General features: G+C 26.6%; 2 protein-coding genes across 2 annotated transcripts in view; one reads left to right on the top strand and one right to left on the bottom strand.

The window, feature by feature from the left end:
- LOC117178799 overlaps positions 1-22,475 on the top strand; it is a 51,505-nt gene that overhangs the window by 7,105 nt on the left and 21,925 nt on the right. The window lies entirely within an intron of this gene.
- LOC117178509 lies at positions 6,736-8,873 on the bottom strand. The gene is made up of 3 exons (XM_033369936.1): positions 8,834-8,873; positions 6,904-7,309; positions 6,736-6,787 (listed from the first exon to the last, which is right to left on the bottom strand). Exons 1-3 carry the CDS (start codon positions 8,871-8,873, stop codon positions 6,757-6,759), a joined length of 477 nt encoding a protein of 158 aa, XP_033225827.1. The 3' UTR covers positions 6,736-6,756.

Here is a 22,475-nt window from a genome sequence, read left to right on the forward strand (position 1 = left end):
CTGCATGAAAAAATGCATGGACATAAAAGAAGCTAGAGAATTATGCCAGGACAGGAAAGTATGGCGGAAAATAGTTAATAAAAAGAGTGTCAGTAGAGTGAATGACGCCTGAAACAGAGACCTTGGCTATTAATGGACCCAAGTGGGGAACCTTACATAACGATTTCGTGAGGTTCTTCGCTTGGGGTGATTGCTAGAGAGATTGATCAGCAACCTGGGTCAGAGCAGTGTTGCGGAACGAACGTGTTATTTACTTAAATAGCACGAGAATTCTGGATCAATCTAAAAAATCTCTATACCTTCCACGCACTACTCCTTTCCCCTGCCGAGTGAGTCACGCCTACCCCGAAAGGGAAATGGCTTAATAGTGTAATAATCTTATTGTTTAAAGATTCTTCTTTTTTTTGCTTGTGTATTCAACTATTTTGTTTGGAAAAATTTAGTTCAATTACTTAGTTAAAAACTCTTTTTTTTTAAGATTTATGTTTTTAGTTGAAAATTTATCTCTTTGGTTAAACGCTTAACTATTTGGTTGAAAAATAATATTTTTAATTTTAAAAATCAAATACCTGCGTACAAGTTAAACTATATTGTCAAGACTGATTTTTTTTTATTAAAAACGTATGTCTTTCATAAAAAATTTAACTGTTTAGTGGAAAAGCTTTTATTGGTTTAAAATTATTTTTTAACTGAAAATTTAAGTTTTCTAAATTTTTTTTTTATTGATCTTTTTTGGTTGAAAATTCTCTATTATGGTTGAAAAAAATTGATAATTTGAAATATCATTTTTGTTGAGTAAAATATATATTTTTAGGTTGAAAATTCAACTATTGTGTTAAAAATGTAATTATTTCGTTAAAAATTTAAGTATTTTGTTTAAAATCCATCTTTTATAATAGAAAAAACATTTTTTTCTCTAAAATAAATGAATGAATTGGAACATTTTTAATTTGAATTTGAAACACTGTTTTATTTCATTTATAAAACATTCTATGTTAAAAAGTATTATCAGATTAAAATTCTTGTATTTAAATATTAATCATGAAGGAAAATGAAAAATTTGTCAAAGAAAAATCAAGGAATTTTCAAAATTAAGTTCTTGGAAACCGTGACTGATTCTACTAGCAATAACTAACAAAAAATACATGGATATGTTCAAATTTGTAGACTAAGTGAGTGGGGAGGACTTATTTTCAACTTTTCAGCTAGAGTGAGGGTATTTATTAAATATAACCAAAATAATTGTTTGAACAAATAATTATTATTTCTAATAATATTTTCTTATAATAATTCCAGAAATTTGCAGTTTCTTCTGTATTATTCAACTTTTTAGTCACTATTCACTTAAAAAAATGTAAAAATTGAACAATCTTCTCCTACAGTTTCGCCAGATACTTGCGGCTTTTTCTGAAATCTTTAAAATTTTGTAAGCTTTTCACTAAATAAAATAATAATTAATGCGAGTTTACAAGCCAAATTATTCAAACAATTTATGTATACTTTGCTCTAGTTTTTTATCTTTGAACAAATAATAAATAAATAAAAAGGAGAATTATTTTTTCAACAATCTTTTTTTTTTGTCAATATTTCTTTCTAAGATAAAATAGATATTTGCAATATTTGTTAAATTTTCCACCTGGTTCATAATAAATGTGAATTTTTCTTGGAGTAATTACTGAGAATTTTCTTTATTTCAAGAATTATATTTGTTGGAAGTCAATAATTATTATCTCGCTAAATAAAAAGTGGACAAAAAGTTTGAGGTTTAAGAAAAAACCAAAGGTATCTTGCATTATTATAGGAGAAAATGCTTATAAACCATAATAATTTGTTTAATAATTGGATTCATTTAAATTGCATTAATTATTACCTTTTTTCAAGTCAAAACTTGAAAAAAGAGGAAAATTAAATTTTTTAAAACACAAGTTTCTAGCATAATTCAGAAAGAATACCATTAAAAGTAATAAATTGTTGAAACAATTATATTTGTAAACTTGAAATCATTGTCGCCTCACTGTGATTAAAAAGTGAACCAGAAGTGCAAAATTTTAGAAAAATAGGTGACTGCCTGTCATTATTCTAAGAGGATATTATAAATAATCAAAAATTGTTTAAAGAAATATTTCTGTAAAATGTAAATGACTATTTCCTTTATCTTGTTAAAAAATTGAAAACAAGTTCCAAACTTCAGAAAAAATGCGACTTTCGTCCTCTATTCCAAGAGAAAATTGCTAAAAACAACAATAAATTGGTTAAAAAATGCACGTAAATATCTGATTATCAGTACAAAGTAGAATTTAATGTAATAGAATTACTTTTATTTAACAAAAAACGCAAGCAAATCTTAATTAGCGCCAGAAAATACCGAAACCTAATTTTTCACTAATGGATTTTTTACCCTATAAAATAGACTTATGTAGGTAATATTTAGAAAATATTCATCCATTTGTATTCTTTAGATAATTTTAAATAGAAACTTCAAATTTCAACTAGAAATTCGTGTTAAACTCCATAGGGCTTGCAGAACCTCTAAATGTCAAGATACAAAATTTTTTTCACCTAATCGCCCAGCGTGTGGGAAAGCGTAGAAAGCGGAAAATGTAAGAAAGTTTTTTTGTGTGGGAAATTCTTTTAAAAATGCAAGATTTTTTATGTAGGTCCAAAGCAAACTTTCGTCTAAATTTAGAATATTCATACTGAAAGAATCCGGCTATTCCTGCAAGAATTTGGTTACTTTTAGAGATATGATAAACAGAAAAAATACACACATCATAAGGGAATTCTTTAAAATTGCATTTTTGAGTGCCTGTAGTCAAATAATATTTCAGACTTTCCAAACATTTTTTTAAATTCCAGGCAAAATTATGTGCTGAGTATGTCTTAAATTGTTCGTACCAGGACTTCAAATGAATTTGTTTTTATAGATTTCATATTTTATTTCCGAAATTTGTTTATGTTTTTAAATAGTTGATATTAATTGGTTTGGTGAACAAAAATAAAAAAATTGTAAATTGTTAAAATACTTGCAAAATATTTTAAACCAAAAATATTACTTTTGAAATTCACGATTTACTGGCAAAAAATAGCATTTGACGCAGTTTAAAATTAGTTTAAAATTAATTGAAAACTTCTCACACATCGAATGAAAATCCTTAATATTGACAAAATAAAAAAATACCATGTTCAGCTTGAATTTGACATTAAATTGCCATTTTGGATTTTTGGTGTCATTTTACGGACACAACACAAGAGGTTTCAGGAGGGGTTCTAAATAAAAAGTTATCAGGTGGAAGTAAGTGCTTGAGCATTCCTTAAGAAATTATTAAGTTTAATTGATAAAAAGTTAGTAACAAGTACGACTTGTTCACATTTTTAAAAAATCGAGATTTTTATTTAAAAACATGTGTTAATTTTAAAAGCCCGAAATCACGTGTACATTTTGACCAAATTGAAAAAATAGAAAATTTCGATCACCAACAATTGAAAGTCGAATTTTTGAACCACCGTAACTCTTATAGCAATACTGATATTTTAACTGTTGTTACTGTAAAGTTTTAATATCGAAATTATAATAATGCAAGTCCAATATATAATTTTGAAATATTAAAAAGCAAAAAAAGAAGCGAAAGAATTCTTGTTATCCTTAGTTTATTTGAAAGAACTCTAAATACAAAAAAATTCGTGCATAGAATATTAGAAGTATATTGCAAGCCATTTTATTTTTAATCGTACACACAGAATTAAAAGAATTATTATGCAAAAATGTTTTCTTATACTAATAATTATAATAAGTAGTTTAATGTTTATTATATATTATTTATGACAATACTGAGTGTTAAAATAATAAAATGAATTAAAAGTTTACTTTAATTCAGGACTCTTTATTTGCGTATAGATATGATTTCAATTTTAGTTCAACTGATGGTAAAAGGAATACCCATTGCTTAAATTCAATTGTTAATTATAAAATTTAAACAGTTTTTTTTCATTGTCATCAGCTTGCTTTCGATATAAAATGGCTCACTTGTTTTCGTTAGGCGTATAAATTCAAGGATTGTTTTTTACTGAACGAAATATTAGGTGAAATAGATTGAGTGCGTAAATTATTTTTGTTTTTCCATTTTAAATTTTAATAAATATTTTGTAGATGTCCCAAATAAACCCCATGAGTGAAAAGTTGGGTTTTGCGGTTTGAATATAAATTTATTATTATTTAGCAATTTTGACATAAAAAAAACTTAAAAATTCGAGGTTCCCTTGCAGAAATCGCCCGATATTAAACTTAATACCGATCTGGTCCCGATTGGATTTCCCGATATGGCCCTGATCGGTAAAGCTCTGCGGGCCATACTTGGTCCCGACCAGACAAGCTCTATTTCCTACGGATATGCCATCTCCATGAGCTCGCGGAACTAGTGCGGTTTATTGTTTTCTGATAGTGTAGTGAAATTCGAATATTACTCGTTTAGAATATTCTATTAATTATTGAAAATCCTAAAGCGAGTAAGCCACGTGTCCAGAGGCTCCGAGCACTATAGCCAGTACACCTCGAAACCTGCGCGAGGAAAATGTTAGTAAGTAATTACTCTCTCCAGATCATTGAAATCTAACCTTAAATTAAAATTTGAAGAAAAAGTAGTATATTTACAATTATATGAGTCAAATATTATCATAAGACGAAATTTATCAAGTTATTTTGTTTTCAATTATTATTATCAAAAAGCGAAAGGTTTTTCAATTGAATTTAGATTTAGAATTATAAAATCTGTTGCCAAAAATGGACTGTAGTATGCGCAAGATTTTATTATTTTTTAGATTTTGAGAATAGAATATGTGACACAATCGAATGTGCAACTGAATTTGTCATTCTGTATTAATAATAAATCCATTATAAAACTACACTAAGGAAACCTTTTCATAACACGAATTTTGGAATAAATTAGTAAAAATGTCAAGTTTTATGTATCATTTGTCAAAAAAATTAAACTATAATTTATTAGGATCGTATATTTTGTCTAATTTGCTACGAAGTTTTATAGACAAAATTGTTTACAATTTTTTTGATCAAAAACAAACCTTTTCCTAGCAACTTATACCATCTACAATAATCTTACGTTTCTTAAAAGTTTAATTAAATTTTCTTTCTGAAATCCGTTCTTTACGTTAAATTAAGTGAAATCTTCATTAGCGAAATTCATAAATGGATTATAATGAGGCTGATCGGGAATTTTCACCTGGCCCCGGTCTGGGCATGTGTTTCATCCGCGATCTGGTCCCGATTAGAATTCCCGATCTGGGTCCAATACGGCCCGGTCTGGCCACGATCGGGGCTCGATCGAAATTTCTGAACGGGTTTTACCAAATTTTTAAACTTTTCTGTTAGATGTAGGCTATCAAACAAACTTATAAAAATAATTTTTTGAATAGTTTATCATTATTTATAATAATTTTCTCTTAGAGTGAAGAATTAATTAATAAAAGCTGACAAACATAATTGTTTAAATTATTTATCATTGTTTAAACTATCTTCTTCTATATTAATGCTAGATAGTTGCGGTTTTTTCTGAAATGTGTAATTTTAATTTGGCTCTTTAGCTATGAATAGATAATAAATAAAAATAAGACTGAATAATTTTTTGAACAATCTTTTTCGTTTTTGCGAAAATAATTTTTCTGAAATAAAACATATGTTTGCACAATCCATATCTGACTAGATCCCCTTCTTATTAGAGTCTAAAATCAAAAATAATATTTACTACAAGTGATAACACAGTACCGAAACAAATTTCCTGCAATAACTTTACCTGCAATTTTTGTTGTAATTCAAAACAAAATTCTTGCAAGCCATTTACAGAACTAGTTCTGCCACCGACTCCTAATTGTTTGATTCTTTTTCTAAGCTTCCTGTGCAAAATAGCTTTTTTCTTTGAATTAATTTTTTTAAATAATGGGAAAAAAGCCAAAATGATTCACTTAAAAAAATAAAATACTATTTAACAAAGGATTCTTGTTCAGGTTCACTTATTATTTTTTCATAACTAAGAAGTGAAAGCCAAACTAAAGATTTCAGAAAAAGCAGCTTTCTAGCACTACACTTAGAGAAGATAGCTATAAAGAATAATAGATTGTTTAAATAAGCATGTTTGTTAATTTGCAATAATTATTACCTCACTGAATAAGAGTGGACAAGAAGAGTAATAGTTAAAAACCCCAACTTTTAAACATGCATCTAAAAGAATATTGTTATAAATAATAATGAATTGTTTAAACAATTTTGTTAGTTAACTTTTAGTATTCATTAGTTTTCTAATTAAAAAGTGGGTAATAAGTTACAATTTCAGAAGAAAACTGAACTATATAGCATTAATAAAGAAAAAGGTAGTTATAAACATTAATAATTTGTTTAAATAATTATATTTGTTAACTCTTATTAATTATTAACTTATTCAATTGTTTGACTTAATGTTTCCATTATTTATTTACGTCATTTTTAGAAGATTAAGAGTCAGAAACGGAGAACATCGTTATGTGAATGCAAGCAAATTGCAATGTTCAACTGTAATCGTAGGGTGACTTAACAATATAAAGTTGTAACATTTTAGACTGCTGGCAGTAAAAACTGTTTATTCAATGTTATACATAGTTTGGTTACAATGAAAAATCGTTATAATTCAAGAAAAATAGTTTAAAAAATAATAATAATTTATCAAAAATCGTAATGTATATTTTCCTTTCCTACTGTTGCCACTCATTTTACTAAGATTCCCGTCCATTTCTTTCCATAGCTCTGAAAATAAACCAATATTTAATTCAAAATAATTATATTTCATGTAAAATATAAATTAAAAAACTGTAACACGATCTAATAATATAGAATTCATATAAATTACTAAATAAACTTACAGTAGCTTAACTTCGGCACAAGTTCTAGAAATAGACTTTATCAACATTTCTTGATTTTGAGATTCATCCGGAAATTCATTGTGGCTCAAGCATTGTAAGATTTTGTAGGTGTTGAAATGTTTTACATTTACGATAACAGTATTTGTGAGACAGCGATCTTCAATGAGATCTTCGTATACCTCGGCAGTGGGATTAGGATGTTTTGCTGCTCTATTCGCTATATCAGTTACTAAACCTTCTCCGAGTTCTTCATTAAGTTTCCGAGCTTCTGACACTTCTTTCCACAAAGATTTGTCTTTGGCGTCACATCTATCCTTCAATTCTAACAGAGTTAAACCAAATTTTTCTTTTACCATATATGCGAAGGGTCCCTCGTATTTCGCAATTCCTTCAGCTTCTGAGAGACCTTCAAAATTTTTTATATCATTAGATTGTTCGAAAAATGCATGGTAAATTATTTCTCATGCTAGAGGGCAACGATCCTCCCATTTCATTCGAAATCCGAAAGAACTTTCACATGTAAAATGCATGGGAAAAAATCACTTTTTTTACTCTTGGGAATAATTTTTTAGGATTTTGAAAAATGTAACGGAATTATAAATATTAATCTAGTGAAATATTAATTAACAATAATTCATTAATTTTCAGTTTTTCTTAAACAAATGGAATTTGTTTGAATATATTTTTGTTACAAATAATTTCGTGTTTCAGTAAATTGCTCAGAATTCGTAGGAGACTAAGAATCAATCATAATTTTGAAGGTTGAATAATCTTGAGCGACTCTTATGGGTTCCCAACAGTGACAATTTTGAATTTTACGTAATATTGCGGTTTATGTATGCTTTTCAACAGTTTTTTACAATAAATAATCATTATTTGGCAATTTAAGAATAACCAGTCATTTTTTTAATAATATGGAATTTCTTTAACAATTTTAATTTGTTTAAATATTTTTTTCAGTTAACTCGCGAAATAAACGTATTTTCCAGACTTCATAAGTTATTTAATCAATGATAACAATAAAATAAGTTGTTTAAATAATATTTAATTCTTTAAATAATACGTATTTCTTCAAGTATATAAATGTTTAATTAAATGTTTGAACAAATTAAAATTGTTTACAAAATTCAATATTATTTAACAAATAACTGGAGAATTCTTAAATTACCAAATAAAGCTTATTTATTGTAGAAGACTTTTAAAAAGCGTCAGCACAAGGCTGACGTAAAATTCAAATTTGTCACTTTTGGTTTTTTTGGGACCCATAAGAATGGCTTACAATTTTTCAACCTCAAAAATTATAATTAATTATTATTTTCTGACGAATTCTGAACAATGCACTGGAACACGGAATTATTTGTAACCTATTTATCGCGTTTAAATATTAGATTTACAAAAATCTGACTTTCTTGCTCAAATTTGGAGATTTTTTTGGGGCTTTCGAACGAAGCGGGGTTGGGGGGCGGAGAAATTCGAGAAGTTAAAAATAAGGACCACCAAAGTGCTCATCAAGTGAGCAGCATGAAATTGTAAATAATTTTAAAAAAGTGAAAACACCCGAGATTGCGAATCCATAGCTGGTTTAATGTACATAAAATCATGTCTGAAATTGAAGAAGAAACAATTTCGTGAAACGTGAAAATTAAAATTACATTTTTGTAAGCGCTGACGACGAAACAATCTTTGCGATATATTAACCTTGTCCTCTTTTATCTATAGATGATCAGTTTATTTTTATTTATTATAAAATTATTTTGGTCATAAAATTCTTTTAAACTGTGTAATTTACAAAGACAGAAAAATTATTGGTTTCTGAGAGGAGACTTCTAAATTCTGAATGAGTAAATACGAATAAAATGTTCCAATTATTTGTAATAGATATCACACAAAAATTGTTGAATCATGTTAAATAATTTAATTTTTAACTTACCGATAGAAACTGCTATCACGACGAGGAGTAAGAACTCCATCATGGACGCATTTAAAAATACACAAGAAAAATCAAAAAGCAAGACTTCTAATTCAAAAGTCAATGTTCCTACTTTTTTTGCACTGTATTTTGATTTTCTGATATCAGTCCATTTATATATGAGATTTTTTACACGTTATCCTTCAAAACCCGGAAAACGCAAATATTAAGAGCTCAACCGCATTTTTAGAAAACATGTGTACGAAAAATATTTGTGTTTACAAAAAATTTGTCTTGACCTAGATATAAGAAATGAAGCTACGAATTAGCGGAATCTATGCTAAAGTAGGTCTCTTAAAATTTGAATGTAATAGTATATGTAAAAGTATGTTTTGTTTTTTAAACTTGTTTACAATATTTAGCACAAAATTTAGTGTTCTGGGAAAGTGCTTCCTTTTTTTTAATTATTGTTATTTAAAAAATTGTTATTCGGTGCGTTTCTAAAGAGTAGGCCACAAATATTTATTCTTTGCTATTTAGGTATTGAAGTTGGCATTCTCATCGTGACACCTGCGCTCGACGCTCGATTTTTGAGATACTTTCTTAAATTTTTATTCATTTTTTAAACAGCCTCAAATGACACTTTTGCAGAATGAAACAAAAACTTCGAGTTCTACCCAAAAATGGGACAAGCTAAATTTGTAGCTATTTTTAAAGGTATAAGTCACCTTTAACCCTTTTTGCATATCTCGCGTCGTTGGGCGTAATATTGAAAATTTTCGACTTTTGAACAGAGATTTCCCAGGCGGAAAAATTATGTATCTTTAATATATAGTGTGAAGTATTATATATAATATTCATTCACTTTATGCAAAAAATGCATAAAACAAATGAATATTATACATAATAATTTACACCATATATAAACTATATATAATATTTCTTCCTGGGTTTGGTAAATAAATTAAAAACAAAAAACTCCATCGAAAAAAGTTTTTAAAAATTTTATGGGACTTTGTAAAAGCTGAAATTCTTTCTTAAGACTACAAAAAAAACTTACATTCACGAATAAAAGATTGTATGGCTGTTATTGTAAAATTAGTTTTACAAAGAAATTCCAGGATTAGAGCGGCTGCAATTGGATTCGTTTATAAACATTATGTTTATATTTATATTTTCAGCATATATAAGTTTTATATAAATCTGAAATCAACAGCAGGTTTAAATAAAGACATTTAATAAATAATTTATCTTTCTGATTCTGATGGTACTTAAAATTATTAACATTCAAATATAGAAGTTGTGTCCACAAGATGAAAGTTGTGCAGATTTTATAATGGTAAACAGATAAAAAATTATTCGCATCACATGGACATTTCTGGAAATAAAAATTTTGAGTTTCTGGGTCCAAATCATGTTTGGGTCATTTCAAAAGCTTATTTTTTTTCGTCATAAGAATTGTTTCGATCTAAAGTGGAGCACATGTTTTCTTGAGTGCGTGTAAATTCAAGTTTTTTTTACGAAAATAGTTTAAGGTCAAATAAGTCAGGTGTGTAGATAATCATTGTTTTTTTCATTTTTAAGCAGCAAAACTTGTAAGTGTGTTATCATTCTCGAGACGGCGTAGCCTACTTACGAAGGGTCACAATATTTGATTATCATTGTTTCAATAAAGCTGAAAGTGCTAGAAAATCGTGTTTTTATATCCGATTTTTTTATTTTTTATTTTTTTTATAAATTTCTGTAATTAATATACAATACAACCCTTGATAAAATCATCTTTATTCACAGAGCAATTAGATATTCTACAATATCGAATTTATAACTATTTTGTCTTATTGAATACGTTATTTTCTGATCATTTTCCGTGGTTCTTTTTTCTCGAATTAAATTAATCCAATTTCGTCAATATCAATAGTAAAATTTTCTTAACTTAGATTTCGAGATGCCTTATTTAAACTGTTTTTTATTTATTTAAAGAGTGTGTCCAGTATAGTAGTCCAAAAATGCTTTTTATTTTTTTTCAATTTTTTTTGCATATTGCCTCCAAATTTATTCGAATTCACGACAAAAATTGCACTTTTGTTTTAAATGTCTCTTTACATTTAGCTATAGAATACAAATGAATAATTACTTTTGATTAAACACCGACATAATTCTGTTTCATTCTGTTTTCGAAAAAAAACCCTATAATAACCAAATTGAGTTTTTCGAGTGGAAAAAAGTTTCAGAAAACACCACGACTATCTAGCATTATTATTTGAGAAGATGGTTATAAACAATAATAATTTGTTTGAATAATTGGGTTCATTCAAATGGCATTAATTATTACCTCGTTTTAAGTCAAAATTTGACAAGAATTGGAAAATTTCAGAAAAAAACACGACGTTTTAGCATGATTCAAAGAGAATACTATTAAAAATAATAGTCAATTGTTTAAACAATTATCTTTGTAAACTTGGATTAATTGTTACCTCACTATAATTAAAAAGTGAAACAAAAGTTAAATTTTATTTAAATTTGTAACTGTCTTGCGTCATTCTAATAGAATATTATAAGTAACAACAAATTGTTTAAACAAACATTTCTATAAAATTTAAATGACTATTGTCTTAATCTTACTTAAAAAATTGTAATTTTTGTTTAATTTGGAAAAAACACGACTTTCTAACTCTATTCTAAGAGAAAATTTCTGAAAAACTATAACAAATTATTTTAAAAATCTTGTAAATATCTGATTCACAGTAGAAAGTAGAATTTGATTTGATAGAACAATTTATATATTTTTTTAACCGCAAAGAAATCATAATTAGCGCCAAAAACTCATTTATTTGTATTCTTTGGCCAATTTAAACAAAAATTCATGTTTTAACTTGATTCGCCTCATATTTGGAACTCTGAAAAAAATTTACACAGAATATTTTTTTCTTATGGGAAATTCGTGTTAAGCTTTCTAGAGCTTGCAAAACCTCTAAATTTCAGAAAAAAACTCATTAAGTTTTTTTTTGGTTTTGAAAGATTTTGGGGGTGATCTGCATGAAAGCATGGAAAGCGGAAAATGGACGAGAACTTTCTTTATACAGGAAATGTACGGAAATTATTTCTGAAGTGGAAATTTTTTTATGTCTTTCACAAGGAGCAGGATGGAATTTTTTTAATAACTATATTTCACTACATTTTCTAACAAAAAGTACAAAATGGCTTGGGAGTGAGGAAAAAATTCAGAGAGATAAAGAATAAACTTCATTACGAGAAAGCGACGTTTTTTCAACAGGAACTAAAAATAAAAATGAAGAATGTATTTAAAAAATACGAAGTTTATTTAATTATGTCGGAGAAATGCATTATTTTCATAGCTTTCGTCGTTTTTCCATTGATTTTAATTTTTTATTTCTTCGGGAAATTGGGAAAAGGTGAATGTAAAAAATGTTTATGATACAGAGATTTGTGAATTTAAACAAAATATTTAATTTTTCCAACTCGGCTTACAAATATATTTTGGATGTCTCAGAGTTTTCTATTGCAAAAAAGAAAGTCAATGTTTAATATTTTATTTTCAGTTTTTTTTTAATTATTGTTTTCTAGCTAATTTTGAAAAATCTTTGGAATTCTTTCGAATTTTAATTTATAAAAATAATCGAAAAAGTATGAAGTATAAAATTTTAAGCATACCTATTTTTACATATTAAATCAAAATATATCAAAAAAGTATAATTAAAAATTTAGGTCCTTACAAACCAGAGAAAATTTACGTCTAAATTTTGACTATTCGTATCGAAATAATCTAGCTATTTCTACACAAATTTGGTTAATTTTTGAAGTATGAAGGAAAGAAACAAATACACGAATCACAAAAATATTTGTTGAAAATTGCATTTTTGAGTCCCCAGAGTCGTTACAAACATTCTTTTTAATACTGATAATCAAGCGGCATATTGTGAGAGATCCGAAAACAATTAAATTTTTCTCCATCTATTCTACGAAAAAAAAAGAATCGATTATAATTGTTTAAATAATTGCAAACCGTCTTACAGTTTGGTGGAAAACGATTTTAAAATTTGAAATCGTTTCAAAAAATGCGAAATATTTTAAAGAAAAAATATTACTTTTGAAATTCACCATTAACTAATAAAAATTATATTTTACGCAATTATAAAAAGTTATTAACAAGTAAGTGTTGCTTACATTTTTTCAAAAAGCGAGATTTTATCATTTAAAACCCGATTTTAATTTTTAAATCCCGGAAGCATGGGTTAATTTTGACCAAATTGAAGAAATAGGAAATTTCTTTTTTGAAAACGGACTAATAAAGCGGGGGTGGAGGGTCACAAAAAATTGAAAATCAATTTTTTAGAACCACCGTTACTCATATAGTATTTCGTAACGGTATTTTAAATTTTGAGACTGTAAAAGTTTAATCTCGAAATTATAACAATGAAGATACAATATATAATTTCGAAATTTCGAGAACTCTAAGTATTTACAAATTCGTACATAGAATATTAAATTGAAGTATTATAAGTTATTTTATTTTTAATCGTAGAAACAGGTATTCAAGAATCATTATGAAAGAATATTGTATAATTCTAATAAGTATAATAAGTAGTTTAACTGTCATCATTTATTGTTTGTAACAATACTGAGTGCTAAAAAAAATAACTTAAAAGAGCACTTCAATTTATGATTATTTATTTAGTTATAGGTGTGATTTCAATTTTATTTCAACTAATGGCAAGATGAATAGCTAGTGCTTAAATTTAATCATTACTTTTTAAATTTAAACAGTTTACTTTTGCAAGTCCATCAAAGGGTTTTCGATATAAAATTACTCACTTGTTTTCGTGAGTGCGTATTTGGGTGGCCCAAAAAACGCTTTTCGAGCCACAGGGCAAGACACCCCGCCCCCCCCCCCCAAGTTTTCATTTCCGGAGAAATAAAGTCCGTATTTTTTTTTTCTTTTGAAATTGGAATATTAACACGAGCCACCGGGCACTTCAAAATCCCATTTCATTAACAAAGGAATATTTTGAATTTTCGAAAAATTAAACTCAAGTTCCAAGGTTTCATCGAAACGTGCCAGGTTTTTTAGAAATTTAAGAGGAGTGGCTGCGAAATAAAAGCATAGTAATAACTTTCATTTTCGACCCACCCCCCACCCTCCCTGCAGCGCCCCTAATATGACTCAAAAAGTAAAATACTAAATTTTTACGTATTATTGTTACTTTTTAGCAATTTCCGTTGTCTTTTTCATGCAAATAATAACTGATCGACAATTTATATATTATAGTTATTATAGTTTAAACAAATGTAAATTGATTGAAGTGCAATATTTTGTCATTGCTTCGAGTAGAAAATTTTTCTAAGAACATTATGTAATTATTTAAACAATTAATTATTGCTTATTTTTAACATTTCTAAAAATTAAACCAGAGACATCCACTTTTTTTACATTGGTATCCTATGCTACTTTTGGTTGAATAATCACATAATTTTGATACATTTCTTTTCATGTTCAATACATTTTTTTTCTATCAATATTTATTTGTTCACGCAGTTTTATTCGATAACTAACAAAATGAAATAAAATAAAACTCATACAATTATGTTTCTGTCTTTATAGTGTATAGAAAGAATAAATTTACCACTTTTTAATTGTTTAAACAATTGTAATTTGTTTACATAATTACTTTTTCGAAAATACTTTTAAAATACTAATCAGTCGTACGTCTTCTATTTTATTTTATTTCTTTAGTTCTCGAAAAATAACTGCTTAAGCAGATAAAAATTGTTTAAACAAATAGGAATATGTTAAACATTAGTAGAAATATATGAAAATTATGTGATTATTTAACAAAAAGTACCATAGGATATCAACTTTAAAAAAATGGAAATCTCTAGCTCAATTTTACGAAAATTTTAAAGTAAACATTAATTAATCGTTTAAATAATTACATAATGTTTTTAGAAAAATGTACTACTCGAAAAAATGACCCAATATTGCATTTCATTTAGAAAATACGATTATTTTTTATTTTTTTGGGGAGTAAATAATTATTTAAATAATTAACATTTGTTAAAACAATTGAAAATTGTTTAAAAAGTCATGGTAAATATTCAAATTGTCCATTAGTTATTATTTGTATGAAAAAGACGACGGAAATTTCTAAAAAGTAACAATAATACGTAAAAATGTAGGGGATGGTGGGGGTGGGTTGAAAATAAAAGTTATTAGTATGGTTTCATTTCGCATACACTCCTTTTAAATCTTGAAAAAACTTGGCACGTTTCGAGGAAACCCTGAAACATGAGTTCAATATTTCGAAAATTCAAAATTATCCTATGTTAATTAAACGGGATTTTGAAGTACCCGGTGACAAATGTTAATATTCGAATTTCGAAAAAATAAAAATCAGAGGTTTTCTTTTTCTGGAAATGGGTACTTAGGGGAAGGGGTGTCTTGCCCTTTGGAGTAAAAAAATTGCAATTGTTTCAATAAAGCTGAAAATGTTAGAAAATCGCGTTTTTGCATTGAAATTTTTTATTTTGGACTTTCTCTGTTTTTATAAATTTCGTAAATTATATACAATACAATCTTTAATGAATTAATTTAAATTCAGAGGACAATTATATGTTGTCCATTATCGAATTAATAAATATATATCTGATCGAACTAGTCTTTTTCTTCCAATTATACAGTGGCTTTCTTTTCTCTAATTGAATCCTTCCGATTCCACCAGTAATATTAGTGAAATTAATTTAATTTGTTTTGGAATCACCAAAATTTTTTGCTTAAAGTTTATTTAAATTAACAAACAAATAAATGCGTTTGAGAAGAAAATGATATTTAGATATTCCACAAGCCCCATGAAGTTTAACACGTATTTCCCACGAAAAAAAGAAGACATTTTTGTAAATTTTATTCAGAATCGTCAATATTCGGTAAATCGAGCTATACCTCAACATTTCTCTTTACAATTAACTATAGAATGTAGATAAAAAATTACTTTTTAATATCACCTAAATAAATCTGTTTTATAGGGTCCCAAGAAAACCATTTGAGTGAGAAAATAAGTTTTGCGAGTTTCTGGTACAAATTCTGATTTCTTCGCGGTTTCCTTCAATACTATTTGTTCGTAACACATAAACTAGTACTTCTTACTGATAATTCGATGTAAACATCATTTTTTTTAAACAATTTATTATTATTTTTAGCAATTTCGGCTTAGAATAGAGTTAAAAACTCGAGCTTTTTCCGAATTTTGAGATTTTTCTATTAGAGCTAGGCTATTAAATAAAATTTAAACAAAATAACTCTCTAAATAATTTATCTTTATTTATAATAATATTCTCTTAGAAGCATCCGGTTTTTTCTGAAACGTAACTTTCTTCCATTTTTCTGAAATAAAACTTTCATTTGTAAAATTGATATCTGACTTTATTGTCTGCTTACTAGAGACGAAAGTGAGAAACAATATTTACCACAAGTGGTAACAGAGCACCAGAATTATAATTTATTATTAATTTTTTATTTTGCGCTTTGCAATAAGCTTCTTGTCATAATTCAAAACAAAACTCTTACAATTATTTTGCAGACCTAGTCCTCCCACCATCTCCTAATTATTCCATTCTTTGTTTTCGCCTCTTGTATGTTTGTTAATTTTCATTAATTAGTAACTCACTAAATGAAGAGAGTACACAAAGTTTAAAAGTTCAGAAAATACTACAAATTTTTAGCACTTATCTATGACAAAATCGTTGTAAACAATAATAAATTGTTTAAACAACTATGTTCCTCACTTTTATTATTGATAAATTTACTAAGTATAAAGGTAGTAAATATAAAACAATTACAGAAGAAACCGCAACTATCTAGAATTAATAAAAATAAGATAGTTATAAAAAATGATAATTTTTTTAATAAATATTTTTGTTAAATCGCATTAATTAATAACTTACTCTAAGTGAAAAGTAGGCAAATATCTTAAAGAATTAGAAAAAACTTCAGATTTATAGCATTATTGGAACTAAACATTATAGACTATAAAAATAAATTGTTCAAACTATTCATTTTTTAATATTTAAATCACTCTAATTAAGAATTAAACAAAAACTAGAACATTTTTTTCAAACTGCACTTTTCTAGCATTATTCTAAGACTTCTAATTATTAGTGTAAGGTATCATTTTATATATTAGAAACAATAAGCATTTTAAAAAATCTGAAGTAAGAAAATTATCATAGGCAAGCAACGCACGATATGAAATAAAGTCAAGAAAAGAAAAACGTTGCTTTTTGAAAGCGCTACTAGAAAATCATAACAAATTTTTTAATTTTTTTTTAAAATGGAAAATTCGAATTTTGATCGAACAGAAAGTCATAAAAAAATCCATTTTGCGCTTAAGTTGTACAAGGCACAAATAAAAATGAATCAACAAAAATTGTGCACTAAGGAAGAACCACAAATTTTTGATTATTCTCTTTTTGATAGGACGCCCAGTTTTTATTTTTTTCGTAACAAACAATATTAAAAATAAAATACTCTATTTCCAAATAACCTGCACATGCTATAAAAAAAAGTAGACAAGAGTTATTTCGCCAAAAAAGAGCTATACATTTTTCATTAGAATTTTTTGATAGGGTAAATAGTTTTTCTTTTAATCGTGAAAAATAACATTAAAATTAAAATAAAATTGTTGGAAAAACTACACAAGCTACAAAAAAAATTAATAAACAAAAATTGTGAACCTAAAACACATCTAAAAATTTCTTGATAATCACTTTTTAATCGGACGCGTTGTTTTTTTCTCAATCGTAAAAAATAACGTTATTAATAAAAAAATTAATTTTTGGACAATCGATACGAGCTACGAAAAAAAATGTGAGGATGAAATGTCCACACAGAAAAGAACTAAAAATATATTATTAATTTTTTTTACAGAACGCGTAATTTTTTGTTTTAATCTGAAATATAACATTAACAATAAAAAAATACAATTTTTGGAAAGCAATACAAGGTATGGACATAAATAATAAAGAAAAATGTTTCAACCAAAGCAAATGTACAATTTTGTTATGAATTATTTTTTGATAGGATGAAATTTTTTATTCAAATCGTAAAAATAACCCTGAAAATAAATGAATAAAGATTTTGGAAAAACGACACAAAGTACAATAAATTCAGTTAACAAAATTTAAATAAATTTGGGGGCAAAATGCAGGAAAATTCGAAAAAAACAATTTCAAAGCATTTTTAATGAGGCCTTTCGCAATCTAACTTAATATAATTGCACTAATATTACTAATGAAATTGGATTAATTCAATTAGAGAAAGAGGAGCAACAGAAAATGAGTAAAAAAATGGCTAATTCGATTAGATGTAATATTTATTAATTCGATAGTGGAGAACATGTAATTGCTGTTTGAATGTATATGAATTTATTAAGGGTTGTATTGTATATTAAATTGTATATAAATGCTACTTAAAAGTTTTGCTGCTTTAAAATGATAAACACAATAATAATTTACACACTTAACATGTTTCGTCTTACATTATTTCCGTAAAAAACAATTCTTGAATTTATACACACTCACGAAAACACGTGCGTAATTTTATTTCGAAAACCAGCCGATGGAAATGAAAAAAAAACTGATTAAATTTTATAACTAATAATTAAATTCAAACAATAGCTATTAATTTTACCATTAGTTAAGCTAAAATTGAAATCACAACTACACTCAAATAAATAGTCATAAATTGAAGTGAACTTTTAAATTATTTTATTTCTTAACCCTAAGTATTATTACAAACAATAAATAATTAAAATTAAACTATTTACGATTAGAATTATTCGATTTTTTATTATAGTATAACTATACTAGAAGTATGAAGTTTTTCGTAAAATAAATTCCCTGTTTTTTTTCAATTTAGTCAAAATTAACCGGTGCTTTTCAGCTTTTGAAATTAACATGGGTTTTTAAATGAAAAAATCTCTATTTTTGAAAAAATGTAAACAAATGGTACTTGTTGTTAACTTTTTATAAGTTCATCGTGAATTTCAAGAGTAATATTTTTTGCTTAAAATACTTTGCGATTCTTTGAACAATTTATACGTTTACCATTTCTTTCAGCAAATAGTGCAAATTTAGCATTTCCTGGAATTAATGACCCAATTAACGAATGTGAAGAGTGATATTTTTTGTGAGAGGCAGGAAAAAATTGATAGCTAAATCGCTCACATGGCCGCAAATAATTTTGACTGTAATTAAAAAAATAAATAAATGACCCAAATATAATTCAATTCCAGGCACTCAGAAATGCAATTTAAAAAATTCGCCTTGTGATGCATGCAATTTTTGTTAATTTGGCCATATCTCGAAATGTAATAAAACGCTTGTAGAAGTACTTGGAGAGTACTAAGATTCTTAATTTCTGGATTTTGAAATTCTAGCTAAAACTTTAACTGTTCAAAACAAACCTACAACTTCAAATCTAATTTTTTTACACATTTTGATATAAGATGTGTTTTTCACATAATGAAAAAACAGTTAAGAAGCTTAAACAAAATACGTAAACTGAAAATTTCATTCTTTATACTTTTTTCGAGTATTTGTATAAGCTGAAATTTCTAAGAATTCCAAGTTCTATTCCTCAACATATCAGAAACGGTTTTATGGTGCATTGTATAAAAATGTATCATGGGAAAACTTTTCTAGCCTCTCAAAGCAATAAAAAATTGGCATCTACGGAAAACTGTAAAATCTATAAAAATAATAAATTTCCCCGACACCATAACATAAATTCGTATTTTTTAAATATATATATTTTTAAATTTTATTTTCTGTTGTCGAAACGTCGCTTTCTCATTATGAATTTGTGTTTTATCTCTCTGAACTATTTCAACATTCCTAAGCTCTTTCTTACTTTTTTGGTATAAAATTTAATGAAAGTATGGTTATTAAAAAAAAGTAAGTTTACAGTTTGCCCCATGTAAAAAAAAATAAAAAAATTTGTTTCAAAAATAAAATCCCGTACATTTTTCCGCGCACAAAAATTTTTCGTACATTTCCTACTTTTCATGCTTTCTCACACGCTGGATCTTTGGGTGGAACAAAAATTATTCTTTCGGTTTTTCGGGTATATAAACAACCAAAATTGTTCGAATCCACCAAAAATTGAATGCGTTTTTGTCTGAAATTAAGAGTTTCTGTACGCCCTAAGAAGTTCAACACGTATTTCCCATAAGAAAAAAATACTTTGTTCTAAATTTTATTAAAAATTCACAAATTCAGGAGAAGGGAGTTGAAACTTAGAAATTTTTATTTATTATTTTTTATTATTATTTTTGACAGGCTTGAAAAGGGACCACATGAGGTCCGAAACGTTGCCAATTATATATATATAATATTTAATTCGTTGTTGTTTTTGGATCATTTTATACCGGAAACTTTTTACGATATGGGTTCATTAATTTCCAATTATTTAAATATATTCCATTTCTTTAAATAATTTTTGTTTCAACCATTCTTTTTTATTAAAAACTATTACCATTCTTTTAGTGAAATGCTTTTCAACATTACTTAATTAATTTGTAATTGTTTAATCAAATTCCATTTGTTTAAATAATTTTATTAGAAAATTTTTAATTTTTTAAAATAAAAATGATAACTGTTGGTCTAGTGGAATATTGATCAATATTTGTTAAATAATTATTAATTATATAAAGAAATTCCATTTGTTAAAAAAAGGTTTATTTCTAAAAATTCGTCATTATGTTATTAACACTAATAAACTGCCAGTTTGACGAATTTTTAGGAAAAATATTTTTTTGAAACAAATGGAATTGGTTTAGATAATTAAAAATTAATAAACCAATATTGATAAATATTCTATTAGACCAACAGTGATAATATTTATTTAAAAAAAAACATTTTTGAAAACAGATGGAATTAGCTTAAGCAAATAAAAATTAATTAAGCAACGATGATAAACATTTAACTTTTTGAGCACTATTCATTTAAAGTAAAGATGAAATTAATGTAATTCAACAAACATTAGTGGTTGTAACTATCTTCTCCATTAGTAATGCTAGAGAGTTACGACTCTTTCTGAAATTTTCTACTTTTTGTCCACTTTCCACTTTCAACTAGTCAAAAATAGATTAAGTTTGAAAAACATAATTGCTTAAACAAATTTATATTTGATTAAACATGTACCTGACTATAATTAAAAAGTGGTCTAAAAGTGGAAAATTACAACAACAACAACAATAAAATTTATAACATTATATATAGCTTCACCTATTTTTAGATAGGATTTTTAATTTTTGTTATTTCCTTCAAAAATGCTATTAGAAGGCAGCTTAGAAAATAGATAAAAATTTAGAAATGTATTTCAAATATCGAGTGAAAAGCGCAAGAATGAAAGTACTTAGCTTCAAATATATTGTTAAATAAGTTTCAAAATTTAATTGCAATGCAAAAATTTACCAAGAAACAATTTTATTTTGATAAAAACTGTCTTTTGGTTTTCATAACGAAAATAACTTATTTTTATCTTAAAGTTTTGTTACTGATAATATCTCGATAAGATTTCCTCGAGTTACCCTAAATTTTGTTGTAAACATTGTAAACAAATTTGGAACGAAAAACATACTTTTTCTCATACTATTACAGTCAAATTTCGAGTGACCTACTCTTGCAAAGCTCCAACTATACTTCGTAGCGGCATTTGTTAGGCCTAGGTCAAGACATTTTTAAAAATATATATATTTTTCGTATCCATGCTTTCTAAAAAAACGGCTGACCTATTAATCAGTGTAGGGTAGTAACTCGTTAAAAGTAACGAAGTTACTTCCAAATTTAAGTTACTTGTAACTTTTTCAGACACTTCGTTACTTTTCAAAAGAAGTAACTGTAACTTAGTTAATATTTTCCCGGTAACTGATAACTTTTTTTAAATTACTTTTTCGTTACTTTATATTTTTTGTGAATATCTTTCTTTTGATTGCGTTTATGCAAAGGATAAGAATTTTAAAAATTGCGCGCGTCGAGGAAACAAAAAATTATCGATTTCGCGCTTACGCGTTGGTTTTCATCTGCTTTGTAAACAAGCAAACTTTCTTTTTGGACATATTGCTTCAAGCGAATCCAAAACTTCGAAATTGAGTTTTCTATGATTTTTAAAATTTGTAAATTATTTACTATTTTCATGAAAATCCGTTTAACATAGTATATAGGATGATAATAAAATTGATAATTTATATCACCATTTCAAAGGGATTTCTTTAACAACACATTTTAAAATGCCAAAATTTCATCACCTCCAACTCCGGCGAGTTTTTAACCAAACTTATTGAAATTTTGCGGTGAAGTATTATTCAATAAAACTAAACCTTAATCAATACTTTTTTTATAATTAACGGTAAGTATGAATGTTTGTATTTTGCTGATTGATTCTTGGGTGCATATGTGATACTTTGAAAATTATCGATTACACCAGTGTAAGATTTCAACGGTTTTTTCCCAACAATACTAAATATGTTATCTTAAAAATTTAGAGAATGATAGTGAATATGCCAACGGACGTCCCCGAATTCTATAGGCCTGAAGTTCGAGACGTCTGACTTAGACGGTTTCACACTAATTTTTTTTTTTTTTTTTTATT

The sequence above is a fragment of the Belonocnema kinseyi genome, chromosome 8 (genome assembly GCF_010883055.1).
Source record: "Belonocnema kinseyi isolate 2016_QV_RU_SX_M_011 chromosome 8, B_treatae_v1, whole genome shotgun sequence".
NCBI lineage: Eukaryota > Metazoa > Arthropoda > Insecta > Hymenoptera > Cynipidae > Belonocnema > Belonocnema kinseyi.

Bases quoted from the DNA above. Each gene is read 5' to 3' on its own strand.
- LOC117178509 (XM_033369936.1), bottom strand. From the start codon at position 8,873: ATGGAGTTCTTACTCCTCGTCGTGATAGCAGTTTCTATCG. The intron at 7,310-8,833 runs GTAAGTTAAAAA...AAAATTTTGAAG, and splicing joins CGTGATAGCAGTTTCTATCG to GTCTCTCAGAAGCTGAAGGA. The intron at 6,788-6,903 runs GTAAGTTTATTT...GTTTATTTTCAG, and splicing joins TGTGCCGAAGTTAAGCTACT to AGCTATGGAAAGAAATGGAC.